This window comes from Amborella trichopoda, chromosome 4, assembly GCF_054954075.1.
Source record: "Amborella trichopoda isolate Santa Cruz 75 chromosome 4, AtrichopodaSantaCruz75HAP2 v2.0, whole genome shotgun sequence".
Lineage (NCBI taxonomy): Eukaryota > Viridiplantae > Streptophyta > Magnoliopsida > Amborellales > Amborellaceae > Amborella > Amborella trichopoda.
The window spans coordinates 11,811,258-11,835,089 of NC_142339.1; the positions used below are offsets into that span (position 1 = coordinate 11,811,258).

At 34.1% G+C, this 23,832-nt stretch overlaps 2 protein-coding genes across 2 annotated transcripts; both read right to left on the minus strand.

Moving 5' to 3' along the window:
• Positions 1–24: 24 nt before the first annotated feature.
• On the minus strand, positions 25–2,462 carry LOC110006339 (receptor-like protein 54; the record flags this gene model as incomplete). The annotated part of the gene is given in 2 exon segments (XM_088864605.1): positions 25–822; positions 1,056–2,462. Coding segments are annotated over 2 exon segments (1,776 nt in total), but the record flags the coding sequence as incomplete, so codon positions are not given.
• LOC18430565 (uncharacterized) lies at positions 2,409–22,668 on the minus strand. Its single transcript, XM_020665079.2, has 4 exons — positions 22,425–22,668; positions 3,744–3,863; positions 3,293–3,529; positions 2,409–3,175 (listed from the first exon to the last, which is right to left on the minus strand). The coding sequence occupies exons 1-4, from the start codon at positions 22,666–22,668 to the stop codon at positions 2,475–2,477; spliced, it is 1,302 nt and encodes a 433-aa protein (XP_020520738.1). The 3' UTR covers positions 2,409–2,474.
• Positions 22,669–23,832: the final 1,164 nt, after the last annotated feature.

Consider the following 23,832-nt stretch of genomic DNA (forward strand, 5'->3'; position numbering starts at 1 on the left):
TTTTTTTTTTTTTGGATATGTTAATGGTGGGAATTGATGGGGGACAATTGAAAGAAGTTCTTGAGAGACTCTTTGATACACCAAGATTACCAAAATGTGGTTTACGTCCATTCGTGATCTCTTATTCCATCTAATGGCCTTCATATTCTCTAAACCCAGTGGTGTTAGGTTCGGATTTTGTTCTATTCTTTCAAAGGTATAACCCGGTTGGCATCTTTGGACAGCATTAAATAAGACTCTACAGCCTTACTTTAAAAAAAAAAAAGTTAAAACAAAAAATAACAAGCATTCCGAAGATCCTCAGTCCGATGGGCAATTTGGAAATGAATAACGACCTTTTGACCGAACCTTTACATATCTTACAACCCTACAATAGTGTAATTGTGCCACATGGTAACATTGTTGCCCATTGGGTTATTGTGTGTGAACAGGAGGAGAAGAAGTCGAATGACTCTAATGTTTACGGAAAAATGCATGAAAAAGTCGGGAGACAATTGCGTCCATGGCCCTCACACAAGCATGTCCCCTCTTGTTGCCAAAAAAAACATGGGCTAGTGCTCCCCATATGCCAATAGCATAACCCAAGGCAATGAAAGCATAGAACGCAGGTGTCATCTCCACCCACCCTTCATCTCCTTCATCTTCATCTTCATCTTCACCATCATTATCGCTCGATGCAGTTGGCACATTTGATGACAGAGTTGTCGAACACCTCTTTCCTTGTGTATTCAGGTTTGGGTTTCCACTAAAAGAACTCTCATTGAAAGTACAGAATTGTGTTGTGTCTGGTATTTCACCGGATAGATTATTATTTGCAACAGAAAAGATGGACAAATGGGTAAGTCATGTTAATTGAGAAGGAAATTCACCAGAGAGTGCATTCTAAGAAAGATTTAATATTGAGAGACCCAATAACCCTCCAAAGGATTTGGGAATTGGACCTGTTAGAAGATTGTTGGAGAGATTCAACATGGCCAGTTCTTTTAAAAGACCCATGTCTAAAGGAGTAGGGCCACTTAATTTGTTCTCCGACAAATCCAAACCGGTCATGTTCTTAAGAGCATCCCCGAGATAACTATATGTATTTCCCTTTGTAAATTCCACCTTCCCTTGAGAGATTGTGTAAGGGCTAAATAAGAACAAAATTTGGAAGAAAAGGTAAAAAATGGATCAAAACGAAATGAAATGGAACCAATAAAGGATGCCTTTGTCCATGCAGAAAAAGTATTGAAGCAAGGAGGTACGGGACCTTCAAGGTTGTTTTGGGAAAAATCCAAGACGGCCAAACTTTTTACTTGACACAATTTGAGTGGAATATGATCGAAAAAATTTCCTCGTAAGATTAGCACTTTCAATTCCAAAAGCCCAAATAATTCAATTGGCATGGGAGCATATAATTTATTATTTGCAAGATTTAAAACAGTTAGAGATGGACTACACTGCAACAAGTTCCTCGGTATGGTTCCATTGAATGCATTGTTATCTAGATGGAGTGATACCAAATTTGGTAATTTGAAATGTTTGGATTGCAATGGTCCATTCAAGGAGTTCTTAGACAGGCTCAAAAACATGAGGTCATGTCCTCTGGTCAAACTGGGGGGTATTTCTCCAGTGATTTTGTTGTTTGATAAGTCCAAAATTATGAGGTTATAGGGGAAAATGGAAGGCAAATTTCCTGAGATATTGTTGCTAGACAAATCCAACATTCTCAATCGCTTAAAGCCAATAATGTAAAACATTAAGTCATCATTAAGGAAATTCTGGGACATTTTAAGTGATTGCAAATTAGGAAAATAACTAGAGAAATTTCTTGGGAAATTCCTACTGATTGGGTTGTTAGAGATATCTAAATTATTGAGGTTGTAAGATATGTTAGGCAAAAATTGTACTCCTGTGAGCAAATTCCCATCCAACAACAGTTCTCCAGTCTTTTCGAGTAACCACGAGGGGATATTCCCAACAATGTTGCTCTTTGAGAGATCAAGAGTGAATAACTGGTTTTGAGTCGATAGGAAGCCTGGAGAACTTAAGTCGAACCTTCACATGTCACACGATGACAACTTGTGACTATAAAGCTGGAAAGCAGGCGTAAAGTTGTTGTGGGAAATGGTTAGCTTAGGGTTTGCAGAGAGGTGGACATATTTGAGGCTAGAAACATTTGCAAAGACTGTGAAGGAGAAATCACCTGACAAGTCATTATCATTGAGAAGAAGACTACTCAAAGAGTAAAGCTTACCTAATTCGCGTGGGATAGAACCTTGCAGGTGGTTTTCACTAACCACAAGAATTTCAAGAGAGGAGAGGTTGGCAATAGAAAACGGTATGCTCCCTTCAAGTTTATTTTCGCCGTGGTCAAGCCATTCCAATGATAATAGGCTGCCAAGAGATTCCGGTATGCTACCGGAAAGTTGATTCCCATATAGTAGTAGATCATTGAGAAGGGACAAGTTTCCCAGAGTTGATGGTATGTTCCCTTAAAGTTCATTTTTGTCGAGCTCAAGCCGTTCCAATGATAATAGGCTGCCAAGAGATTCCGGTATGCTATCGGAAAGTTGATTCCCATATAGTTCTAGACCATTGAGACGGGACAAGTTACCCAGAGTTGATGGTATGCTCCCTTCAAGTTTATTTTCATGGGGGTCAAGCGATTCCAATGATAATAGGCTGCCAAGAGATTCCAGTATGCTACCTGAAAGTTGATTCCCATATAGTTGTAGAACATTGAGACGGGACAAGTTATTCAGAGTTGATGGTATGCTCCCTTCAAGTTTATTTTCGCCGATGTCAAGCCGTTCCAATGATAATAGGCTGCCAAGAGATTCCGGTATGCTACAGGAAAGTTGATTCCCATATAGTTGTAGAACATTGAGACGGGACAAGTTACCCAAAGTTGATGGTATGCGTCCTTGAAGCCGATTCCCATCTAGATAAAGCTTTTGAAGGGAAGAGAGCAAACCCACTTCCTCTAGAATTCTTCCATTGAGATCATTGTAAGACAAATCCAGCTCAACCAAAAATGTTAGGCCACCAATGGATGCCGGGATGGGTCCTTGATGGTGATTCCTTAGATCAAGTTTCTTAAGGGAAGAGAGCAAACCCACCTCCTCAGGAATTCCTCCACTAAATTCATTGGAAACCAAGATTAGCTCACTCAGGTTCTTTAGCTTTGAGAGCTCTGCAACCATAATAAAATAACCATGCGAAAATTTTGAGAGCTCAGTAATTGCTATCACCTATCACGAAACAACGATGAAGAGAATATGTATAAATCTGTCAACTGAACGAGACTCACCTTTTATGGGCAACACACCAGCAAAGAACCTCAGTTGCAAATGTTGCAGCTGGCTGAGTCTAGTTAAGGAAGAGGCATTCAGCATTACAGAGTCCATGCTCATGTTTGTGGCAGCATTTTTGACGTTCATGGCGATTGGAGGCTTCCCTTCCTTTGTGAAGGACATAAAGGGCGCTTTTTCAATACTATCTTTCCAAGGTATCGTATCTACTCTGAGACTCACACCATTAGATGTGCCTGGATGAGAAGAATGGATATTCCAAATTTTATGTGATTGAGATTTATAGAAAAATATTAAAATTATATTAAAAAATGAAATCGTCATCATCAGATCAACCCATTTTTAATATGGGCCGTTGGATTTATATTATTACAGCAACCCATCCCAAAATAATATAAAGGTTGGAACCACTACAAGAGGAACTGTGGCACTCCACTCCTTCCCACTCACAACAATTCAACCCCTTCCCTGAATCGATTTGGACCTTCAATGTAGCATTTGGGTTGGAATTAGAAGCTTTGAAATCTAAGAGGGCCACTCTTTCATTTTCTCTACAAAATGGGGAGCCCTCTAAGAAATCGAAAAAGCACATGACAGCAGTGAATGATAATATTGGGATAAGACGCGGAGGGTGGGGAAGAAGGGCTCCTTTTTTAGCTTCCATGGTGCTTCAATTGACTAAACAAGCACTGATGAAAATGCTTGCTACAAGCCCTCCTCGCGAGTCCCTTTTATAGGGGAGGCAAAATTTACGTGTGGACCAAAAAACTAGTTTCGGAGAATTAGAGAGCATTTCATATTTTTATTGTCAGGTCTAAAAGGTTTTCGATTTTTTTATTTAATTTATCTTTGTTTCTAAGGTTCAAAACTTCAAATTTAAAACCGATTTCTTTTCCCGTCTCCATGAAGAGATAAGTTGTCAAGACTTGGCTTTTTGATGACTTTTCAACTTTTTTTTTTTTTTTTTTTTTTTTTTTTTTTGACCATTACCAAAATTTGATGACTTTCAATAACTTTCTTTTTATGTATTTTTACCATTAACAAAACTTGCTGACTTTTAATGGCTTTCGTTTATCCTCCAAATTTGTTTGTGTCCACAAATAATATATTTGGGTCCACAAATAATATTAGGGGTGTGTTTTGTATAGTGTCGATGCTCTAAACAATCAAAGTAAAGCACACCTTCACGTAATGTCGAGAAATATATTTTCAATACTGTAAATCTTTGTAACAGCCTTAAAATCTATTTTTATCTTTAATTATAAAATTTAAAGTTTCAAAGATAACATGGATCGAACAGATCCATGAAAACTTGAAAATCTTGAAATTTGACGGTCCAAATATAGGTTACAAGATACACTATTTTCAAAACTAGAAATCCACTTTTTTCTAAGGTCCATGCATCTTGATGTCCAGATGATCAATTTGAGGATATTTGGACATCAAAACCAACTCTTCTAGTGAAATTTTTGAGGTAGATTCTAATTTGATTGTTTAGCACCTCAACTCTATAGAAACGTTTTTCTAATATTAGAGTAGAGTTGTAGATTAGTTGGAAAAATATGTAGTGCGCTTAACTTTAAACCTTCACACATCTAATTTCCGCCATCTACTCATGATTCCTATAATTAATCAACTCATTTTCATCTAGATCTCTGCATCATTAAATAAAAAATTTCATCTAAAGAAGAAAAATATATAATTTATTTGGGTAAAGTTTGTGCTCCCTAGAAAAATATATAATTTATTTGGTTAAAGTTTGTGCGCCCAAGAAAACAGCGGGGTTGTCAAATGAAACAAAGAAAAGAATGTACATTAAGAATTACCCGAAGATATCATTAAGGGGTCAAAACTCATCGCAAACATTAACGAGGCCAAAATGTCCCGATTTATTTCTTAGTTTTCATTTCACTCAGGTTTTTTCCTAATTATATATATATTAAAAATGCCCCAATTACTTATATATATATATAAAGCAAGGATTAGGCTACTAGCTCATGTGAATATATGAGCCCAACAGCCCAGATTGAATCTGGGCCGATTTGACGATCACGAATGTCTGATAGTATTTGAATTTAATTTTTTTTTTTACAAATCCAAATCACTTGAAATTTTAGGAGTGTATTCATAAAAAATAGTTGAATCTTTGAAAAATATCAAAAAAATATTTTACATTAAATAAATTATCCAAAATACCCTCGAAATGTTTTTGGGGGTATTTTGATCATTATTTATTGCAGTAATTTTTTTTTATATAATTTTATTAGGTGCGGCTGTATGAGAAGAATACACGCATAAAATTTCAAGTGATTTGGATTCGTAAAAAAAATTAAAATTAAAATTCAAACATAAAATAAAGTTGTGACAGTCAGTTCGGCCTAAATTCAATCTTGGTCGTTGGGCTTATATGTTCATATGAATTAGTGGGCTATAGGCCGCTCTGACGATCAGGGATGTTTGGTAGCACTTGAATTTTATTTATTTTTCTACAAATCTAAATCATTTGAAATTTTAGGTGTGTCTTCTTCTCATCAAGACGCACCTAATAAAAATATAAAAAATTTATTCGCAAAAAATCAAACGATTAAAATACACTCCGAAATATTTCGAGGGTATTTTGATCAATTTATTTTAGGTAAAATATGTTTTTGATATTTTTCAAAGATTCATCTATTTTTGATAAACGCACGCCTAAAATTTTATGTGATTTGGATTTGCAAAAAATAAAATAAAATATAAACAATATCGGACATCTATAATCGTCAGATTGGCCTAGATTCAATCTGAGCCGTTGGGCTCTTATGTTCACATGAGCAAGTGGGCTAATTTTAGATTTTTCATATATATATAAATTAAAACCCCTCAAAATATAAAGGTAAATTTTTGAAGGGGTTGTGATGAGTGTATTTACCAAAAAGATCATTAACTTTTTATTTAAAAAATTATTTTAATAGGTAATTTAACCATTAAGCATGGTCAAATTTAAAATTTTTATTAAAGTATAATGGCATTTTAGAAGTTAGTGTTTTGAAACTTTATTAGTAGATTGACATTGTCCTTTAGTAAAAATTTCAACTTTACCTCTTATGGAGATGACAAAAGTACCCATTAATACATTACAAAAATAAATTTATTAAAAAAATAAACCATAAAATTAATAAATCCATTATTCACAAGAATAAAAAGCTTGCCCAGATATATATATATATATATATGAGTAATGATCCTATAGGACCCCCGTCCACCCATGTATGTAGGACACCAAAAGATCACTATTAAATTTAGAACGGATATCAAGAAAAGCTATCACAAGGGTGTGGGACTTGACTTTTTTAGAGATCCGTGTGAAATTTAATAGTGATTGTTTGCGGACCTCCATACATGGGTGAGAGAAGGTCCTATAGGATCATTTCTCTATATATATATAAGAAAAAGCTGAGATTTTGAACATATGAACCAAACAGCCCAAATTGAATATGGGCCGATCTATCGGTTATGACTTCATTTCGTATTTTAATTTTATCTTTTTTCTACAAGTCTAGATAACTTTAAATTTAGGCGTCCATTCTTCTCATCAAGGCACACCTATTAAAATATTTAAAAAATAATTCACAAAAAATAAATTCTTCAAAATACCCCCAAAATGTTTTAGAGGTATTTTGATCTATTTATTTTTTGTAAATTATTTGTTTGATATTCTTATTAGATTCTCCTATTTTTGAAGAATACCCGCCTATAATTTCAAGTTATTTAAATTTGTAGAAAAAACAATAAAATTTAAATATGAAATAAAGTCATGACCGTCAGATCGGCCTATATTCATTCTGGACCGTTGAGCTCTTATGTTTATATGAGCTAGTGGGCTATCCACTTTGTGAGGGATTTTTTGCCCTTAAATAATAACATTTTTCTAAAGTTTTATGGTAACTTCTATAGTTGCTCTTTAAATGGATATATCTTGACGAGCATGCTGGGTGCAAGACCCAAAATCTTGTTTTTTTAATTTGAACCATTTTTGTAATATTTTGTATTTTGGTTGGTCGATCACCCATTTTAAAGGTAGGAAAGGTGTACAAAGATAATCATTTACTTTTAGTATAAGCGGCTACGAACACTCTTTTCTATCAGTTTTCAAATCGGGTGGTGTGAGTGGATCTTTTACTGCACTCAAAATCAAACAAAAAAAAAAAAGTAAAAAATAAAATAAAATTCTTGACATTCATGAAACCCTATGAAATCGAGTAATTATAATAAAGATGAACCGCTTCATAGGATACAATCCTCATTTGAAAAACCTTGTCGCAGTAAATAACAGGGGACGAGGTCTCCACCACGGGTAGAATGGCAATTTGTTATCTTCTTTTGTTAGTTTTATCCATTTGGATGAAAGTTTTGCTAAAATTAAGAAAGCGTTTTTGGCAACATTATTTATATATGAGGGAACCCTTATGTAGCTCGTCTTTTTTTTGGAATAATAATTTGGGGCAAAAGCAAATTTTGGGTAAATAAACATATAAGATGAACCAATTTTATTTTCACATCTAATGAGTGGGAAAGATTGACCTCAACGTACAAAAGATAAATGGTCTTTTTGTTGACAATCGCTTTAAAAAATACTCCCAACTATTGTTTCGCATGGGCAAGCAAGCCTGTCGGCTACCAAAAAAAAGAATTACCATATATTTTTCTACATTATAGAGCAATCTGAGTTGTAAATCTTGATTAATTTTCTAAAGAGTGTTTTGGAGATACAAATTATTCAGTTTTTCCTTTTTCCACATATATGCCTATGTTACCATTTACTATTGGGAAAAGTTTTTATAGAGCCGAGGCTCTAAACAATCAAATTGGAGCCTACAATTAAAATTGCACTAGAAGAGGTTGTTTTGATGCTCAAATATCTTCAAATTGATCATCTCGACATCAAGATGTATGGACATAAGAAAAAAATAGATTTCAAGTTTTAGAAATAGTGTATTTTGTAACGCATTTTTTATTGTCAATTTTCAAGATTTTCATATTTTCATGGATCTGTCGATTTACACTATTTTTTAAGCTTTAAACTTCATAAATAAAGATGAAAATATATTTTAAAGCTATTACAAAAATTTTCAGTATTGAAACCACATTTCTAGAAACTATTTCAAGGTAGGTATTAATGTAATTGTTTAGAGCCTTGGCTCTATACAAACTGCACCCTTTACTAATTATACAATTTATAAAAATGTAACAAATAACAAGGACCTCCTAATTATTCTATCTTTTGACTGGATGGCTTCTCTTCATTCTATATCTATATATCTTGAGGTCAAGATGATTAATTTGAGGGTTTTTCAGCATCGAAGCATTTTTTTCTATAGGTTTTTAAGGTTTAATTTCCTTCAATAATATAAAGTCGACATCTTGTATAAACCCTTTCCTTTTAAAAAAACAAGAAAAAGACAAAAGTAGATCCGCTTTCTTTGCAAATACATAAAAGTTGACCGTAATCGAGAATATTGAATACTAAAATACCCTTAGACGGACCTAACATTATTCTAACTAGGGAAAACAAGGTAAAGCGAAGAGTATTTAACCATAGCACCAGCCAAACTAAATTAGTATTTTAAAGTCCATCAATTTGGATCAATTTGGATTGGAAATTGTCAATCTAGAATGGTAATCATTCGAGTCAAGCCGATTCTCGGCAAGTATAAAAAATCGACCCTATCCCTTCTAAAAACCCCTTCTATTTGTGTTTTGTTTTCTTTTCATTTCCCTCATTATTTCATTACTTTACAATACTACCCCATTTTGTAGGTCTGTTAGACCTCATTTCCTCTCTTCTTTTTTTTCATATTTTTTTATTCGGCCAAATCCAATGCAGCCGATCACAATCAAGACTCGGTAGACAAATGATCCACCCCACCAATCCGTATTTTAAAACACTACTCTGGACTATACAAGACACCATGAGCTTCGCATGTTGGGTGGCTCCAACGTGAATCACAGCTCAAAACACATTCAAATGGATGAAACGCAATAGCATACAAGACACTGACACTCACCAGGGAAGCATTATGGAATAAGCTCTCCTAGTAAGCATGGTATTGAATCCATTCTCTATGCTGCAACATTAAATGAGAGGCCGCGGTTGTCACTGATTCTAGCGAACAATATTGTAGCCAATGCAATGCACCTGCAAGTAGAGCTGCCATCTGGGCCGGGTGAGTTCGCAGGTCTCATCGCACAGCTTGGCCTAAGGCCGGGTCTAGAGTCTGGACCCATTTTAAAGTCCACAGGATGACTTGGACATGATATGCTAGACGTGAACAATTTTTAGGTTGGGTGAGGGAACTTGAGCCCAGCCCGAGCCTAGTCTAATATTGTATATAACATATATTTAGGACAATTGATTAGACTAGTTCGAAATATCAACTATTCTAACTCATGATCATGTATTCTTGAAGAGATTTTTAAAATCAAATAACAAAATTTGATGGAATGTTAAATAGTTTATCTCTTGGGTACTTTTTTATTATTTTCACACAGCACAAAAAATAGGGACAGGCCTTGCCCAATCTAATTTTTGGGCATGCCTGAACCTCAGTGATATACTTCGGGCCCGGGCCAAGCTACAAGTTACAGTTTAATTTTGAGCCTAGGCTTGAACATAAAATTCGGCCCAAGTTCATGCCAAGGCTGACCGGACTGTTGGCAGACCTAGTGGCATTCTTTGATTGAGATAGAAACAAAGTTCTTTTTGAAACTACTTGTTTGTAATCGCTGCTATAAAAGTGTTTTAAGTGGGCAGCTTGATTAGGATTACAAACTAAAATAAAAGCATTTTAGGTTATTTTAACCAAATTTCTTCAAGAGGTACCCAAATGAAAGCTTTCTAGAAAGTAGTTAAAGTTGTTGGTAAAATTATTGATTTACCCACTCATTTAATTTTGGAAATTGTTTGATTAGGCAGCTGTCGTAAAATAAGTAAAGTCTTACGTCACAACTCATCAAAAACTGCAATTCAAGCATTAGAAAACATTTACATCATTCATCTTGGCTTGAACATTATGGTTGTGAAAAAAAAAAGATTTCAAGCTCTAAAAACAGTGTACACTGTAACAAATTATCTAGGTCGTCTATCTAGCCCTAAAAATAAATTTTCATAGATCAGCAAGATCTGTTCTATTTTTTTAGTTTTGAATTTCATTGACGGTGTTGGAAATTAATTTTAAAGCTGTCATGGAGATTTATGTTTCCAAAAGTGCCTTCCAAATGAGGATTTGATGGGAGAGTTTATTTTGTTTTCATAAAGCTTAAGCCTTATAGAAAACTTATCTTCCAAGAAGAATTCTAAAATCTCTGTTGATATCTATATATATATATATATATATATATGTAATGGATGTTGTCAGCCCACAGACTAACTGCTACAGTATCAGCCAATGACCAAGATTGAATATGGGCCGATCTGACGGTCACAATCTTATTTCGTATTTGAATTTTTGTTTTCTTTTTTTTATAAATCCAAATCACTTGAAAATTTAGGCGTAGATTGTACTCATCAAGACGCACCTAATAAAAAATATTTAAAAAATAATTCAAAAAAGATAAATTGACCAATTTATATTTTTTGAATTATTATTTTTATATATTTTTATTAGATTCTAATATTTTTTAAGCATAGACACTCAAAATTTCAAGTGATTTGGATTAGAAGAAAAAAGAAAATATGTAAATACGAAATGAGGACCATTGGATTGGGCCTAGATTCAATCTGTATTGTTGGCTGATACTATAGATATCAGCTTGTGGGCTGACAGACAGGATCTTTTCCCATATCTCCATATATATATATATATATATATATATATATATATATATATATATATATATATATATATATATATATATATATATATATATATATATATATATATATATATATATATATATATATATATATATATATATATATATATATATATATATATGGGCCCAATCCAATGGTCACAACTTCATTTCGTATTTTAATTTTCATTTTCCATATACAAATCCAAATTACTTGAAATTTTGAGCTTCTATTCTTTAAATAGAAAAATCTAATAAAAGTATAAAAAAAAATAATTTGTAAAATACAAGTTGACCAAATTATCCCCCAAAACTTTTCAAGGGTATTTTAATCAATTTTTATCAGGTGCGCCTTGAGAATCAGAATTATGTATCAACGACCTTCTCTCTAGTTTTACCTAATTTCCTATGTTTCTTATTCTTTCTTATGATTTAAAGTTTAAATCATCAAACAAACATCGAAAAAATGGCCCCATGTAAACTTTTTATTAGGTTTTTCTTAAAATTTTAGCTGGATTGCCCTTTAGCAGATTTGGATCAGCCGTTTCAAGGAATCGAATCAGTCCAGTCTCCATTTCAACCGGTCTATCCGGTTTTAAAGTGTAGAATGAGGTTAATCACCTTCAAGTTTTCTCATGTCATCCCATTTTCCAATTTTTCTATTTCCATGAAGTTGTCGAGACTTGGCTTTTTGTTGACTTTCAATTATTCTCTTTATATTGTTTTGACCAATCAAAGTAAAGCTCTAATCAATCAAAGTAAAGCTCACATTCAAATAACGTCGAGAAATGTGATTTCAATACTGGAAATCTTTGTGACAGCATTCAAAAATAGTGTATCGGATTTATGAAAACTTAAAAATCTTTAAAACTGTCTGTCAAAAAATGTTTTACAAGATGCACTATTTCCAAAACTTGAAATCCAGTTTTTTCTCATGTCCATGCATTTGATGTCGAGATGATCAATTTGAGGATATCTGAGCATCAAAACAACCTCTTCTAATGATATTTTTTATGGTGGGCTCTAATTTGATTGTTTAGAGCCTAGGATACATATAAACTTTTTCCTCATAAAGGACGGTAGAGGGTCGAAGTCTTGCAGGACAACTGATTTGGAGAATAGCAACCATTTAAACTTGCAGATTACTTTCTCTGCATAAGTCCCACAAAACTCCTACGCAATGAGAAACTTTTTGGCCACATATTTAAGATACAAGTAAAAGTAAAATAAGATTTATTTATTTAAAATAGTAAAAAATTAATAATACAACAAGATACTCGCGAGAATGAGTTGCTGACAATAATCCTATCGCAACAACATCAAATACATTTGTATCTTGCATATGGTACTTCAACAACTCTAAAAAGAATGCATTTTTGTTATCTTGGGGATCATATTATTTGTAATCAAGGTAATGACAACCTTCACTTCATAATTATAAAATTTGACAAGGCACCACATATTAAAGATGGATTAAGAAATACGACAACCACATGAATAAGGTGAATTATATTTTTCTTTCGCCTCTTTTCAAAATTCTTCAACAATTCAATATATCAAGATTCATTACTATCACAATTTCTCTTCAGTGCTTCCTTTGTCCTTTATATTGCTTCATATAAGTATCCTATGGTTGATTCCTCACTTTCAACTAAATGAAGCACCTTAATAAGAGGCTCTAATGTGGTGTTTGTATCTATCGTACATTCCACAATTGGGGCTTAAAATTATTTTTTTAAGTTTTTTTCCATTTTCACTATTGCCGTAACTCATAGCTCTCAACTCAGAGGATGCAACTATCAATCTCAAACCCTCTTGTACTTGCAATATGAATTAAAGTAACACACAATTAATGACATATATGGTTTTACAATAAATTTTTAGTTTCTTTTTTCCACATGGGCTTTCTCATTAAATATAAAATAATGGTATGCCGACATAAAAGATCCACTATCAGCTTAGCATCATTTAAGACATCTTTTACCCAAGTGACTTCTTTATCAATGTCTTCTAAAAGAAAATCTATCTTATGGGCAGCACACCGTGTCTTATGAATATGAGGGAATTTCGATTCTGTTAGACCATTAGAAACTCCATAATTTGATCCATTGTCAATCACAAGTTGAACAAAATTTAATGGCCCTTTTTCCTCAATAAATTTATGAAGCACCTTTTCAATAAATAATCATGTTTTTCTCTGTTCAGATACCTCAAATGTATTTATAAAAACTGAACCCCTTTGGATAAGAAGCACCAACATTGAGGAAATAATCATTTTCTATATCAGACCAGAGATCTGATATCAAAGTGCATTCTGATTGAACACGTAACTTATTTATTGAAGCTACATAAGCATGAACTTCTATATTAAATTCTTATACCAATTTAGTGGGAAAAGATAAATAACTTGACAATGTGTAACCAATATTATAATTCATACATGCATTTATCATATTAATAAATGATTGTGCATTGACAATATTAAATGTAATATTATTCATGATAAAGGCACAACAACTTCTTTGTCAACCAAGTCTTTATCTTTATTGTTTGAAAATAATAGTAAAGAACTTTGTTGTAAATGAGAACTACTCGTAGAAATGTACCAAGTGAAGCATAAGAAATACTTAGGCTTGATGAAATTTGATTATTTTGAGTATATAGTGTGATTTTATTCTTTTTCTTCGGGGCTTTAGAGTATACCTCGTGTATCGCACATACTGCCAAAGCTTAAACGTCATCAGGTACTTGAGGGCAAGATTTTATGTCATTTCCTTATTCTCTTGAGAAACGATACTTGAATATTGTTATCCCTGTAAAAAAAAAAAATATTTCTAAAAAATATTTACAACACATTTTATTTCCTCTTTCATCACAATAATCTTGAAAAGATCTTTTGACCTATTCATTTTTCCTTGTTTCATGTCTTTTTATAAAAAATAAAATAAAAAATAAAAATAAAAAATAAAAAATGTAAAGAAAAGGAAATATAGAAAAACGAAGAACACATCCACACAGAAAACAAAAGTCGTTGTGAGGCTTGATCATTCACACACGAAGTTACCCTACAAACGTGGCCCCACGCCCATATGTGGTCCCTTGTTCCCTCTAGTGGCCTTTGTATGTTTTTAATTTGTTCTCTTTTTCTAAAGGCAGGGGCCCTTTTTTTCCACAGGCTAGGCACAAATCATCGTTTTTTAACGTTCAATATGTAAACTTCCTCCTTCCCACTAAAATTTGTTACAAAAAAGGGGCAGCATATTGCCCCAACACAGAAATTTCTCGCTCTCTTTGATGAGATCGATGGATAACTGCCTTAGAGAAGGTCAAGAATAACCCATTGATACCTCTTTGAGAGAATGTTATAGAAGACAGAGTTTGACTTGGGTCAATTGGGAAGTGGGTTGTTCATATTTCTCTAAATTTTGAGATTTTGAGATAACTCTAAAAATATTTTACATCAAAAATATATACCATGATAAAATTTGAAGGTGCATTTTACCTCTACACTTTCGGATGCATTCGTATGCCAACTGCACCTTTTATTTATTTATTTAGTTATTTATTTCGGGTGTTTGTTTCTAGGAAAATGTTTATATAAGGTTGCAACCTTACCTCTACATCTACGGATGCAGCTCAAAAATCCATCGGAAAAGATAGTTTTAATGTTGAAAAACCATTTGATTGATCATCTCGGCATCGAGATGTGTGACCATGAAAAATAAAAAGATTTTAAGTCTCAGAAATAATGTATTTTATAACATATTATCTACAACGTCCATTTTCAAAATTTTCATATGTTTATAGATCTACTTGATCTTAGCCATTTTTTAAATTTAAAATTTTATAATTAGATATAAAAATAGATTCTAAGATAATCCTAAGAACATTTTATATCAAAATTATATACCATGATAAAATTTGAAGGTGTACCTTCCCTCTACACCTACGGATGCATTCCTATGCCAACTGCACCCTTGTTTCTACTGATACTTTGTTATGAAAGTCTTTATATATTCACTTAAAGCCCCAATTCTAGACATCCTTAGTGATGTCTAGATGTGTGATCTTTTAAAAGCTAATTTTAGTATTGGCCTTTTCTAACTCGTATATATATTGTCCTGATAAAGTCTAGAATTTATCTTGCATTGGTTGTTGCAAGAAGGTACGTTTTATCTCTTGGAAGTTCAGTTCCATCTGGCTGGAAATTTTAGATCTCTCTGCCTCCCTTTCAGTGTCTTTCTCCCATGTGTATCGTGAGGTGAATGTCCTTGCTGATACTTTGGTCAAAGTCGGGGCTTCTCTTCCCTCTATTTTGCTCTCTGATGTAATATCTTTTGCTTAATTGCTTTAATAAAACTTTGAAACTTTTGTCAAACAAAAAAAAGAGATAAAGTTTAGAAAATTATCTTGCATATTTAGTTTGTAAGAGAATTATTTTGTAAAAATATTTTTAGACAAAAGAAATCCCTCAGGTGATTAGGTAAGGAGTGTTTTTTTCACATCAATCGGTCCATTTTTATGGTAAACTTTCCTATCGTGCTTCAATTGGCGTGAGAAAAGTTCGATATCTGATCACATGGGGGACTCCTTTCATATGGAAATGTTTTCACGAAAAAAGTTCTGAATCAAACATGCGCATGCTTGTAAGCGGTAGAACGCTGGGAGAACCGCAAAACCGAAAATGTTTGCAAATGGTAGAATGCTGCTTTGCCTTTTAACTCTTACTATGAATATCTTTAGAGCAAATATCTATCAAAATTAATTTTCCATTGAAGAATTGTCAGGCTTGTTACTTAAGCTAGAGTAATAGAGTGAGAGTTTGGGATTTTGTAGAGAGAGTTTGAGAATAGAGAGAGAGAGTTTGGGCACATTGAGATTTTGGTAGCGAGAGAGTGGACAGTTTGGGGAGAGATATATTTAAGGGACAAAACATGAGATCTCGGTAGAGAGAGAAGTTCTAAAAACTTTAAAATACAAAATATTACGGAAGTTATTAAAAATGGTATTATCGTCCCAATTTTATTAACTACTTGACTGGGAGATAAATATAAGAAAAGATAGTGTTGAGGTTTTGGATGTGAAAGAAAAAGACCCTTTGAAAGCCAATACTAAAATTAGCTAAAATTTTATCGTAACAATGTGAGAGAAAAAGACCCTTTGAAAGCCAATACTAAAATTAGCTAAAATTTTATCGTAACAATGTGAGAGAAACAGACCCTTTATTCTTATAAAAAACATTGGCAGGGTCTTTTGAGAGCCAAGAAGCATCATTGCCTCTAAAACCCATTTCATGACTAATAATTTTAGAAATATTAGATTGGTTTTATACGTTACCTAATTTGGTTCACAAATCAGAGTGCCGTACCCAGCCGTGTAATCGCTGAGTATTTTCAAAACTCTACCCGTCTATGCTTTTTAGGACGTACTTGTTTGATTAATAATGAGAAATTTTGCAGTAAACTTTTTTAACTAAGAATTTTTTTTGGCCCATTTAATGATTTTTGTGGGGGGTTATGCCATCTTATATGGTATTTTTCCAAACATTACTTTAATTTTCAAGTGTTCACAAGTATTTTGGTTGACGTTGTCCATTGGGGGTCCTTTGCCTCCCCAGTTGCCTGCCTATTAAGGTGAAAGAATTAAATTTATATTTTGCTACAATTTACTTGAAGTATCTACCTGAAATAATCAAAGTAAGGTGCACCTCTAAATCATGCCGAAGGTGCAGTTCTGATATTGGTAATCTTTTTGATGGACTGAAAATCTATTGCACTCCCAATCGTAAATTTTAAAGCTCCAAAATAATTGAAACTCAAATTATCAATAAATACTTGAAAATCTTAGAAAGTTTCTAGATAATATATTATAAAGATGACTTGTTTGAAACTTAAAATCTTTTTTCTCTTCATCTCCCTGTATCTTGATTTCAAGATGAGGAATTTAAAAATGCGACTTTCTCTACAAGAGCTGGCCCTCAAACTTCGTTATCAACTATGCATTGTGCCATGTGCGACTGTTTCCCATACAATTTCTGCACATGAACATGAAGATACTCACAATGCATTGACCACATGATTGAGTGACACAAAAATTTCATGAGGAATGTAGAAAGTCGGGTCCTCTCAAAGCCATTTAAGAGAGAGAGAGAATGAGTACTCTCCATTATTTGAATAATAACACTATTTGGGTAGGGTGGACATGGACCCAGACCAGTCCAATATTTGGACCCCGACCCTACTTGCGAGGTCCAATATTTGGACCTATACCTGGGTCGGAGTCTATTGCCACCCCAATTCTCAAAGTGCGGTCAAGTGTAGTTGGCTGCGCAAAATGCCATTTGTGCGTCTTTGTTTTGTGTGTGTGTGTGTGAGAGAGAGAGAGAGAGAGAGAGAGAGAGACAGATTTCTTTGAGTGTGAGAGAGCTTTATTTGTGCATGTATTTGCGCGGAAGAGAGAGAGAGAGAGCACTTTGTTTTTGGGGTGTAGTTTGCATAATGTTGCAACCTTAAACAATCAAATTAAGACGAACCTATAAATTTTATCATAAAATATAATTTTGGTGTAAAAAATTCTTAATATGGCTTAAGAATTTATTTTCATATATAATTATAAAATCTTGAACTTTAAAAATAATTCAAATCAAGTAGATCGATAAATATTTTTGCAAGATACATTATTTTGAGGACTCAAAATATTTTTTTGTTTTTATATTCATACATCTCAATGTCGAGATTATCAATTAGATCTCCAATATCAAAACAATGTTTTACGATGGATTTTTGGGGTGCATCTTAATCCTACATTTTAAGGTTTCAACCTTATATAAACCTGTTTTTTTGTATTTGTACGTGTATGTGAGAGATATTAAGATTGACAACAATGACTTGGGTTAACATATACAATAAACAATGGGAAGACTTTGACAAGAGTTAATTGGTAATGGCGTGCGGTTTGTAAAGAGCCTAGGCTCTAAACAATCAAATTAGAGCCTACCTTCAAATAGTATCGAGAAATATGGTTTCAATATTCGAAATCATTGTGATAGCCTTAAAATATATTTTTATATTTATTTATAAAGACTAAAGCTTTAAAGATAGTGTAGATCGACAGATCTATAAAAACTTGGAAATTTTTAAAATTGAGGATCCAAAAATGTGTTAAAAAATACACTATTTTAAAAATTTGAAGTCCATGTGTTTCTCATGTCCATACATCTTGATGTCGAGAAATGTTGAGATGATCAATTGGATAATATTTGGGCATCAAAACAACCTTTTCTAGTGAAAGTTTTTAGAAAGATTCTAATTTGATTGTTTAGAGCCTAGGCTCTATATAAACTTTTCTCATTGGTAAGGGGCTCGTTCACGTTTTATTAAAAAGAAGAATTACATTTTGCTCCCTTTTCTGAGAAAGAAGAATATATGGTGAGGAGTCACTTGCTTTTCCTTACCAAATGAATAACAAGGCTCACTTTTTTATAAAGGGTGAGGTTTGTATAAGGCTACCTTCTTATACTGTTGAAGTAAGCCACACTTATAAAATTTGTTGGAAATATGGCCTAGCCTAAATTCCAGTAGTATCTCATTCTGTGGGAGCAATTGAGAGATTGAAATCTTGACGTCTTGCGAAATGGAGCCCAGATTCTTTCACCCCGAGTACGCATGAGGCATCGAGAGTTCACGTGTTGAGAAAGAAATTTCTCAAGGAGGTGTGAGGGTCACCTCCTAGTCAGGATTTTATAGGTTAGCCTCATGTTTCGCTGCAATTGGCCAGACTTGGAGAATCCAAATGAGAAAAATAGAACCCGATTATTTATTGAGTATTCGCCCTGTATGAAATGGTCAAGACTTAAGAGACATCAATCCCCATCCTGACATGAGACCATGCATAGCATGTGCATTTTCAGTTCGTACGGGAAGCCACTCTTCCAAATGTAATATCCAAGTTTGGAAGAGCCAGTGCACATGTGTTTTGAGAGGACCCTTGTAATTGAGTTGGATCTTGTCCAACAGGGAGACACATGTAATCCATTGGGAGCCAAATGATCGAAAGTTCTGGCTCAACGGTTTTGATATGACCAATTATGTGTCACTGCTTTAGACTGTAGAACGTAGGTCTATTGGGTCGATCTGAGACTCGACGAAACATCATTCGAGACTAGCTCAATGGAGTACTCCGATACCTATAGTTATTAGCCTGGGATCTCTCTATACCTTTTATCCAATTTTATAATGATGAAAAAAACCTAATAATTGCTCAAAAATACTTTAAATATTTATTGTGAATTTTAGAGAATTATTTTGGAATTTTATTTTCTAAAAAATTAATAATAAGGGTTTTCTTATTGTTTGGCTCAAATTTCACTATAATCCTGACCTGGTAGTGTCATGTGACGTTCGAGTGGCCATAAGACACATGGCACCCACACCTCACTCTAGGATCACTGCCCAGCTGGGCACTGATCCCTAGGCAGGGAACTACATTTGCATTTGGTTGCTTATTTTATAAGGGGTTGTGCTATGGTGTCTTATTATATATTGTTATATTTTGTTATATAATATTATAAACTAAGGCCCTCTTTTTATCACGTCTTAATTAACTCACACATGGGTCATGCATGGCATGTATGAAGTTTAATTAATTAATTTATTTGATATTAAAGAGAAAATGTATTTTCAAATTTGAGTTGAAAAATATCTTCACACACATGTGTAAAGGGGACATTATCTTTAAATTTATTGATTTGAACTTTTAGATCTACAAAGTGGTTGGCTTTGATAAAGAAGAATATGTCCACATGTGTAAGCTTTGCCAATTACTTCTTTGCCTTTTAGTCTTTGTGGTTATCTACTCTAATACATTATTAAAAACAAACTAAGGGTATTTTTGTACGGCCATATTTGATATAATTGGAACAAAAACATGGGCCAAGTACAAAATGGTAAAGTGGCATAACTTAGAGTTACGGTAAGTGATAATAGTGTAAAATTCCATCCCTTCATCCTAGTGGTTGGATGTGGATGGGTGGCTTGGTACATTAGCCTCTCACGTACCTTTGGATTAGTGCATAAAGGGTGTTGATTGAATCCAAAGTTACACTCATGTTATAACAGCACACTATCTCAACTCTTGAACTATTTTGGAAAATTGTTGCTCCCCTCCTTCTAAGGTTTTGTGAGAGAAAATTGAAGAGAGAGAGCTTTTAAAGTTCCATTAATGGTGACCTTGATGGTGGTCCTTCTTTCTTATGCTTAAGTCTATAGTGTGCATTTATCAAGGTAAACTCCATTGAATTTGTTTTTCTCATAAGATCATATCCTTGGCATCTATAGTTGCTGGAGTTTTGAATTTCGAAAATTTTCATTGATCTTAGAATCCCCATTTGATCAACTTTTTCATCATGCTTTTTTATAGTATGGCCCTTCGTGAGTTATAGCCTATATGCATGAGAATCCATGATCATGCATAGTATCCCTTAATTATTTTGTTTCAAACCCATCAAATAATTTAGTTTCAAAGTGTCACTCCATGTTTAGAAATTTTTTATCACGTTTTTACCTATAGGGGTTCATAATCTTTTCATACAAGACTGTTTTTGTGGTCTGAGGGACCACCGTGTGTAGTTTAGCCATAACTCTCTTGTTCTTTATCCGATTTGATTCAAAGCTTTTGCATCTTGTTTTGGATGATAATTCTAGTGTGTTGAGATCTTAAGAAGTTATTTTAAGGTTTGTAAGTTCTTCCCATTTGGATTAGACATCCTTGTGACATTGAACCACTTTTGTACAATCCGAAGGGACAAAATTAAGTCCTTATATGTCCCAATTACATAGCTCCAGCACAAGGGGTTTGAAACATGGCTTCCCTATTTTAGTTTGGAATTATAATTTCCTGTTTAGTTCATTTTATTCTTTAGAATTTTGTTTAGATTAGTTGCATGATGTATTTAAGCTTTGGGACATAGTTTATGTAATTTGTGCTATGAAAGTGTAATTCATAAACTAGTCTTGCTTTATATGTAATTTCCCTATAAGGGGTTGGTATTTGAGTTTATTTACAGTGGTTATATAAGGCTAGAACTGGTTGTAATTTTTATATAAAAAAATTGAAACTTATTCACCTAGCTTGATTTTTAGCAAGTGGCTTGTTGAAGGTATCTATTTTGCCTTGTTTTTTGGCTTAGAAATTTTCTCTAGTCTTTGTATCCCCTTTCAATTGGTATCAGAGGCAGCTGCATTTACATCCTCTTTTAGGGTCTTTAGAGGGATTATAGAGTGTCAAATAGGAACCCATAGCAGCCCGTTCAATACTCACCGAATTGCTTAAGGATAAGAGGTTCAATGGAACCAACTTCTCCGAATGGAGAAGAAAAACTTGTTATGTGTTTCATGAAGATGATCTATTGCCATTATTGGTTTCTAGACCACGCAATCCGTCGGCATTCAATGTTCCTCAAGTTGTTAAGGATGAATATGAGATATGACATAACAAAAACCAAAGTGCCATGAATATTAATTTTGCAACCATTAGTGATTCCTTTGTTAAGGAGTATAAAAATTCCATATGTGTCAAAGATATTATAGAGAGCATGAAAAAGAAATACGACACATCAAATGAAGCTCAAAGGATCATTAGAATGAGGAATTGCATGTGTTGCAAAATGGATGATCACACCAAAGTGGGTGATCATCTAAGAGAGTTCAAGAGTTGTATAAGAGAGAGTGAGAGAGTCGGTCACTCATATGATGAGGTGACACAGAAGACGATGTTTGTGCTTTCGATCTCTCCCTCATGGGAGACCCTTGTGGCCAATTTGATGGCCAAAGATAAGCCTACAACAGTGGAGGAGATTGCATTTTTTATGAAAGGGGAAGGGCAAAGAAGGATGGTAATGGACGGACTATTTTTCATGGTCCATATAGTAAAATCTCACCAACCCTCATCTTCTTCTACTCCCTTACTCATTACTTCTATCTCTACTTCTCTTCTTAACTCTTTTATAGTGAATACATGTATTGTGGGAGTGAGTAGGAGTGATAATGTTAAGAACAAGAAAAGAAAGGGGAAAGGCATATGGAAAGGGAAGGGGAAGCAAAAGGGAAAATCATACTCTCATTAACCATTTAGCCCTTACCCTCCTAAAACTCATGCTTACCCACCAAACCATGCAAGCCTCATGCCTTTTAGGCCTAAACCACCACCCACACCCATGATGGTAGGTGGGAGGTCAGTTTGGCCCTCAAGCCAAGATTATTCGAATGTACAATGCTTTAGATGCAAGAAATACGGACATACCTAAAAGTTTCGTAGGTATCCTCCTCCTCCACAAAACCCTCATTTTGCTCTTAAGCCCAATACCGGTAAGCTTCAAGCTAATACCAATGGAAGACCAAGGAAACAGAGAGCTTGCGAGGTCCATGAGACTTTGATTGTCAACGAGGAGGCAGATGTGTGGGTTCTTGACTTGGGGGCTACTATCCAAGTGATAAATTCTATGAAGGGCTTTAGAAGGTTTTATGATGTCAAACTCGATACCCATAATCTTATATGGATGGAAATCAAATGGAAAGGGTCTTAGGAAATGGGACTATGTGTTAGAGCTCACAATGGTAAGACTCTCGTGCTTAAGGACACCCTCTATGCACCCGGGATGAGGAAGAATCTCATTTGGGTTTCCAAGATAAGTAAAGCCAAGTTTGTGCCCTTGTTCAAGGAGGAAAAGGTCTAAGTGCATGATGGCTCTATTAATAAAGACCTTGTTTTTATAGCTCACTTGGTTCAAGGGCTTTATGAAATCAAAATGAAAAAGGAGTTTGCCTACATGGGTGATGATGTAAAAAATTTTACTTTATGGCATTTAAGGTTAAGTCACATTAATCCATCGAGAATGCATATTATGATGAAAGAATGATTGCTTGATAAAATGAATATCGATTCTCGTAATAGATGCGATGCATGCCTTAAAAAAAAGATAGTAAAGAAGTCCCACCAAAAGGTCGAACGGGTCTCTAGTCTTTTAGAATTAATCCACTCAGATGTGTGTGGACTTATGAATGTGTCTACCATAGGGCACATGAGGTACTTCATAACATTCATTAATTACCATTCCCATTTGGTCACACCTATCTCATTCCCATTTGGTCACACCTATCTCATGAGAAACAAAAGTGAAGCCATAACCAAATTCGAACAATATAAAGTGGAAGATGAAAACCTACTAGGTCGAACCATCAAAACCCTTAGATCAGATAAGGGTGGGGAACACACCTCCCAAGCCTTCCAAGATCTTTGTGTCCAATATGAAATTGTCTACAAAACCACCATGCCTTACTCACCCGAAAAAATGGGGTTGTCGAGGGAAGGAATAGGGCCGTAGTTAAGATAGTTGAGATAGTGCGAAGTATGATAAGTACCGTTAATCTTGGATTAGAGTTTTGGGGGGAGGCGATTTTAACCACCACATATGTCCTTAATCGGACTCCCACCAAAGAAATTCAATCAAGTCCGTACCAACTCTTCATGGGCCAACCTACCTTAATAAAGCACCTCAAGGTTTGGGGATGTTCAGCCCATGTTCTCATGCCATCCCAAAATAGGTCCAAACTTGATCCTAAAACCATAAAATATGTATTCATAGGATACCCATGTCATGGGAAGGGTTTTAAGTTTTATAACCTTTTGAATCGTAATGTGATTGAAAGCC

Bases quoted from the DNA above. Each gene is read 5' to 3' on its own strand.
- LOC18430565 (XM_020665079.2), bottom strand. From the start codon at position 22,668: ATGGGTATCGAGTTTGACATCATAAAACCTTCTAAAGCCCTTCATAGA. The intron at 3,864-22,424 runs GTATGTCCGTAT...TCGATTTCTTAG, and splicing joins GATACCTACGAAACTTTTAG to AGGGCTCCCCATTTTGTAGA. The intron at 3,176-3,292 runs GTGAGTCTCGTT...TTATGGTTGCAG, and splicing joins TGGTGTGTTGCCCATAAAAG to AGCTCTCAAAGCTAAAGAAC.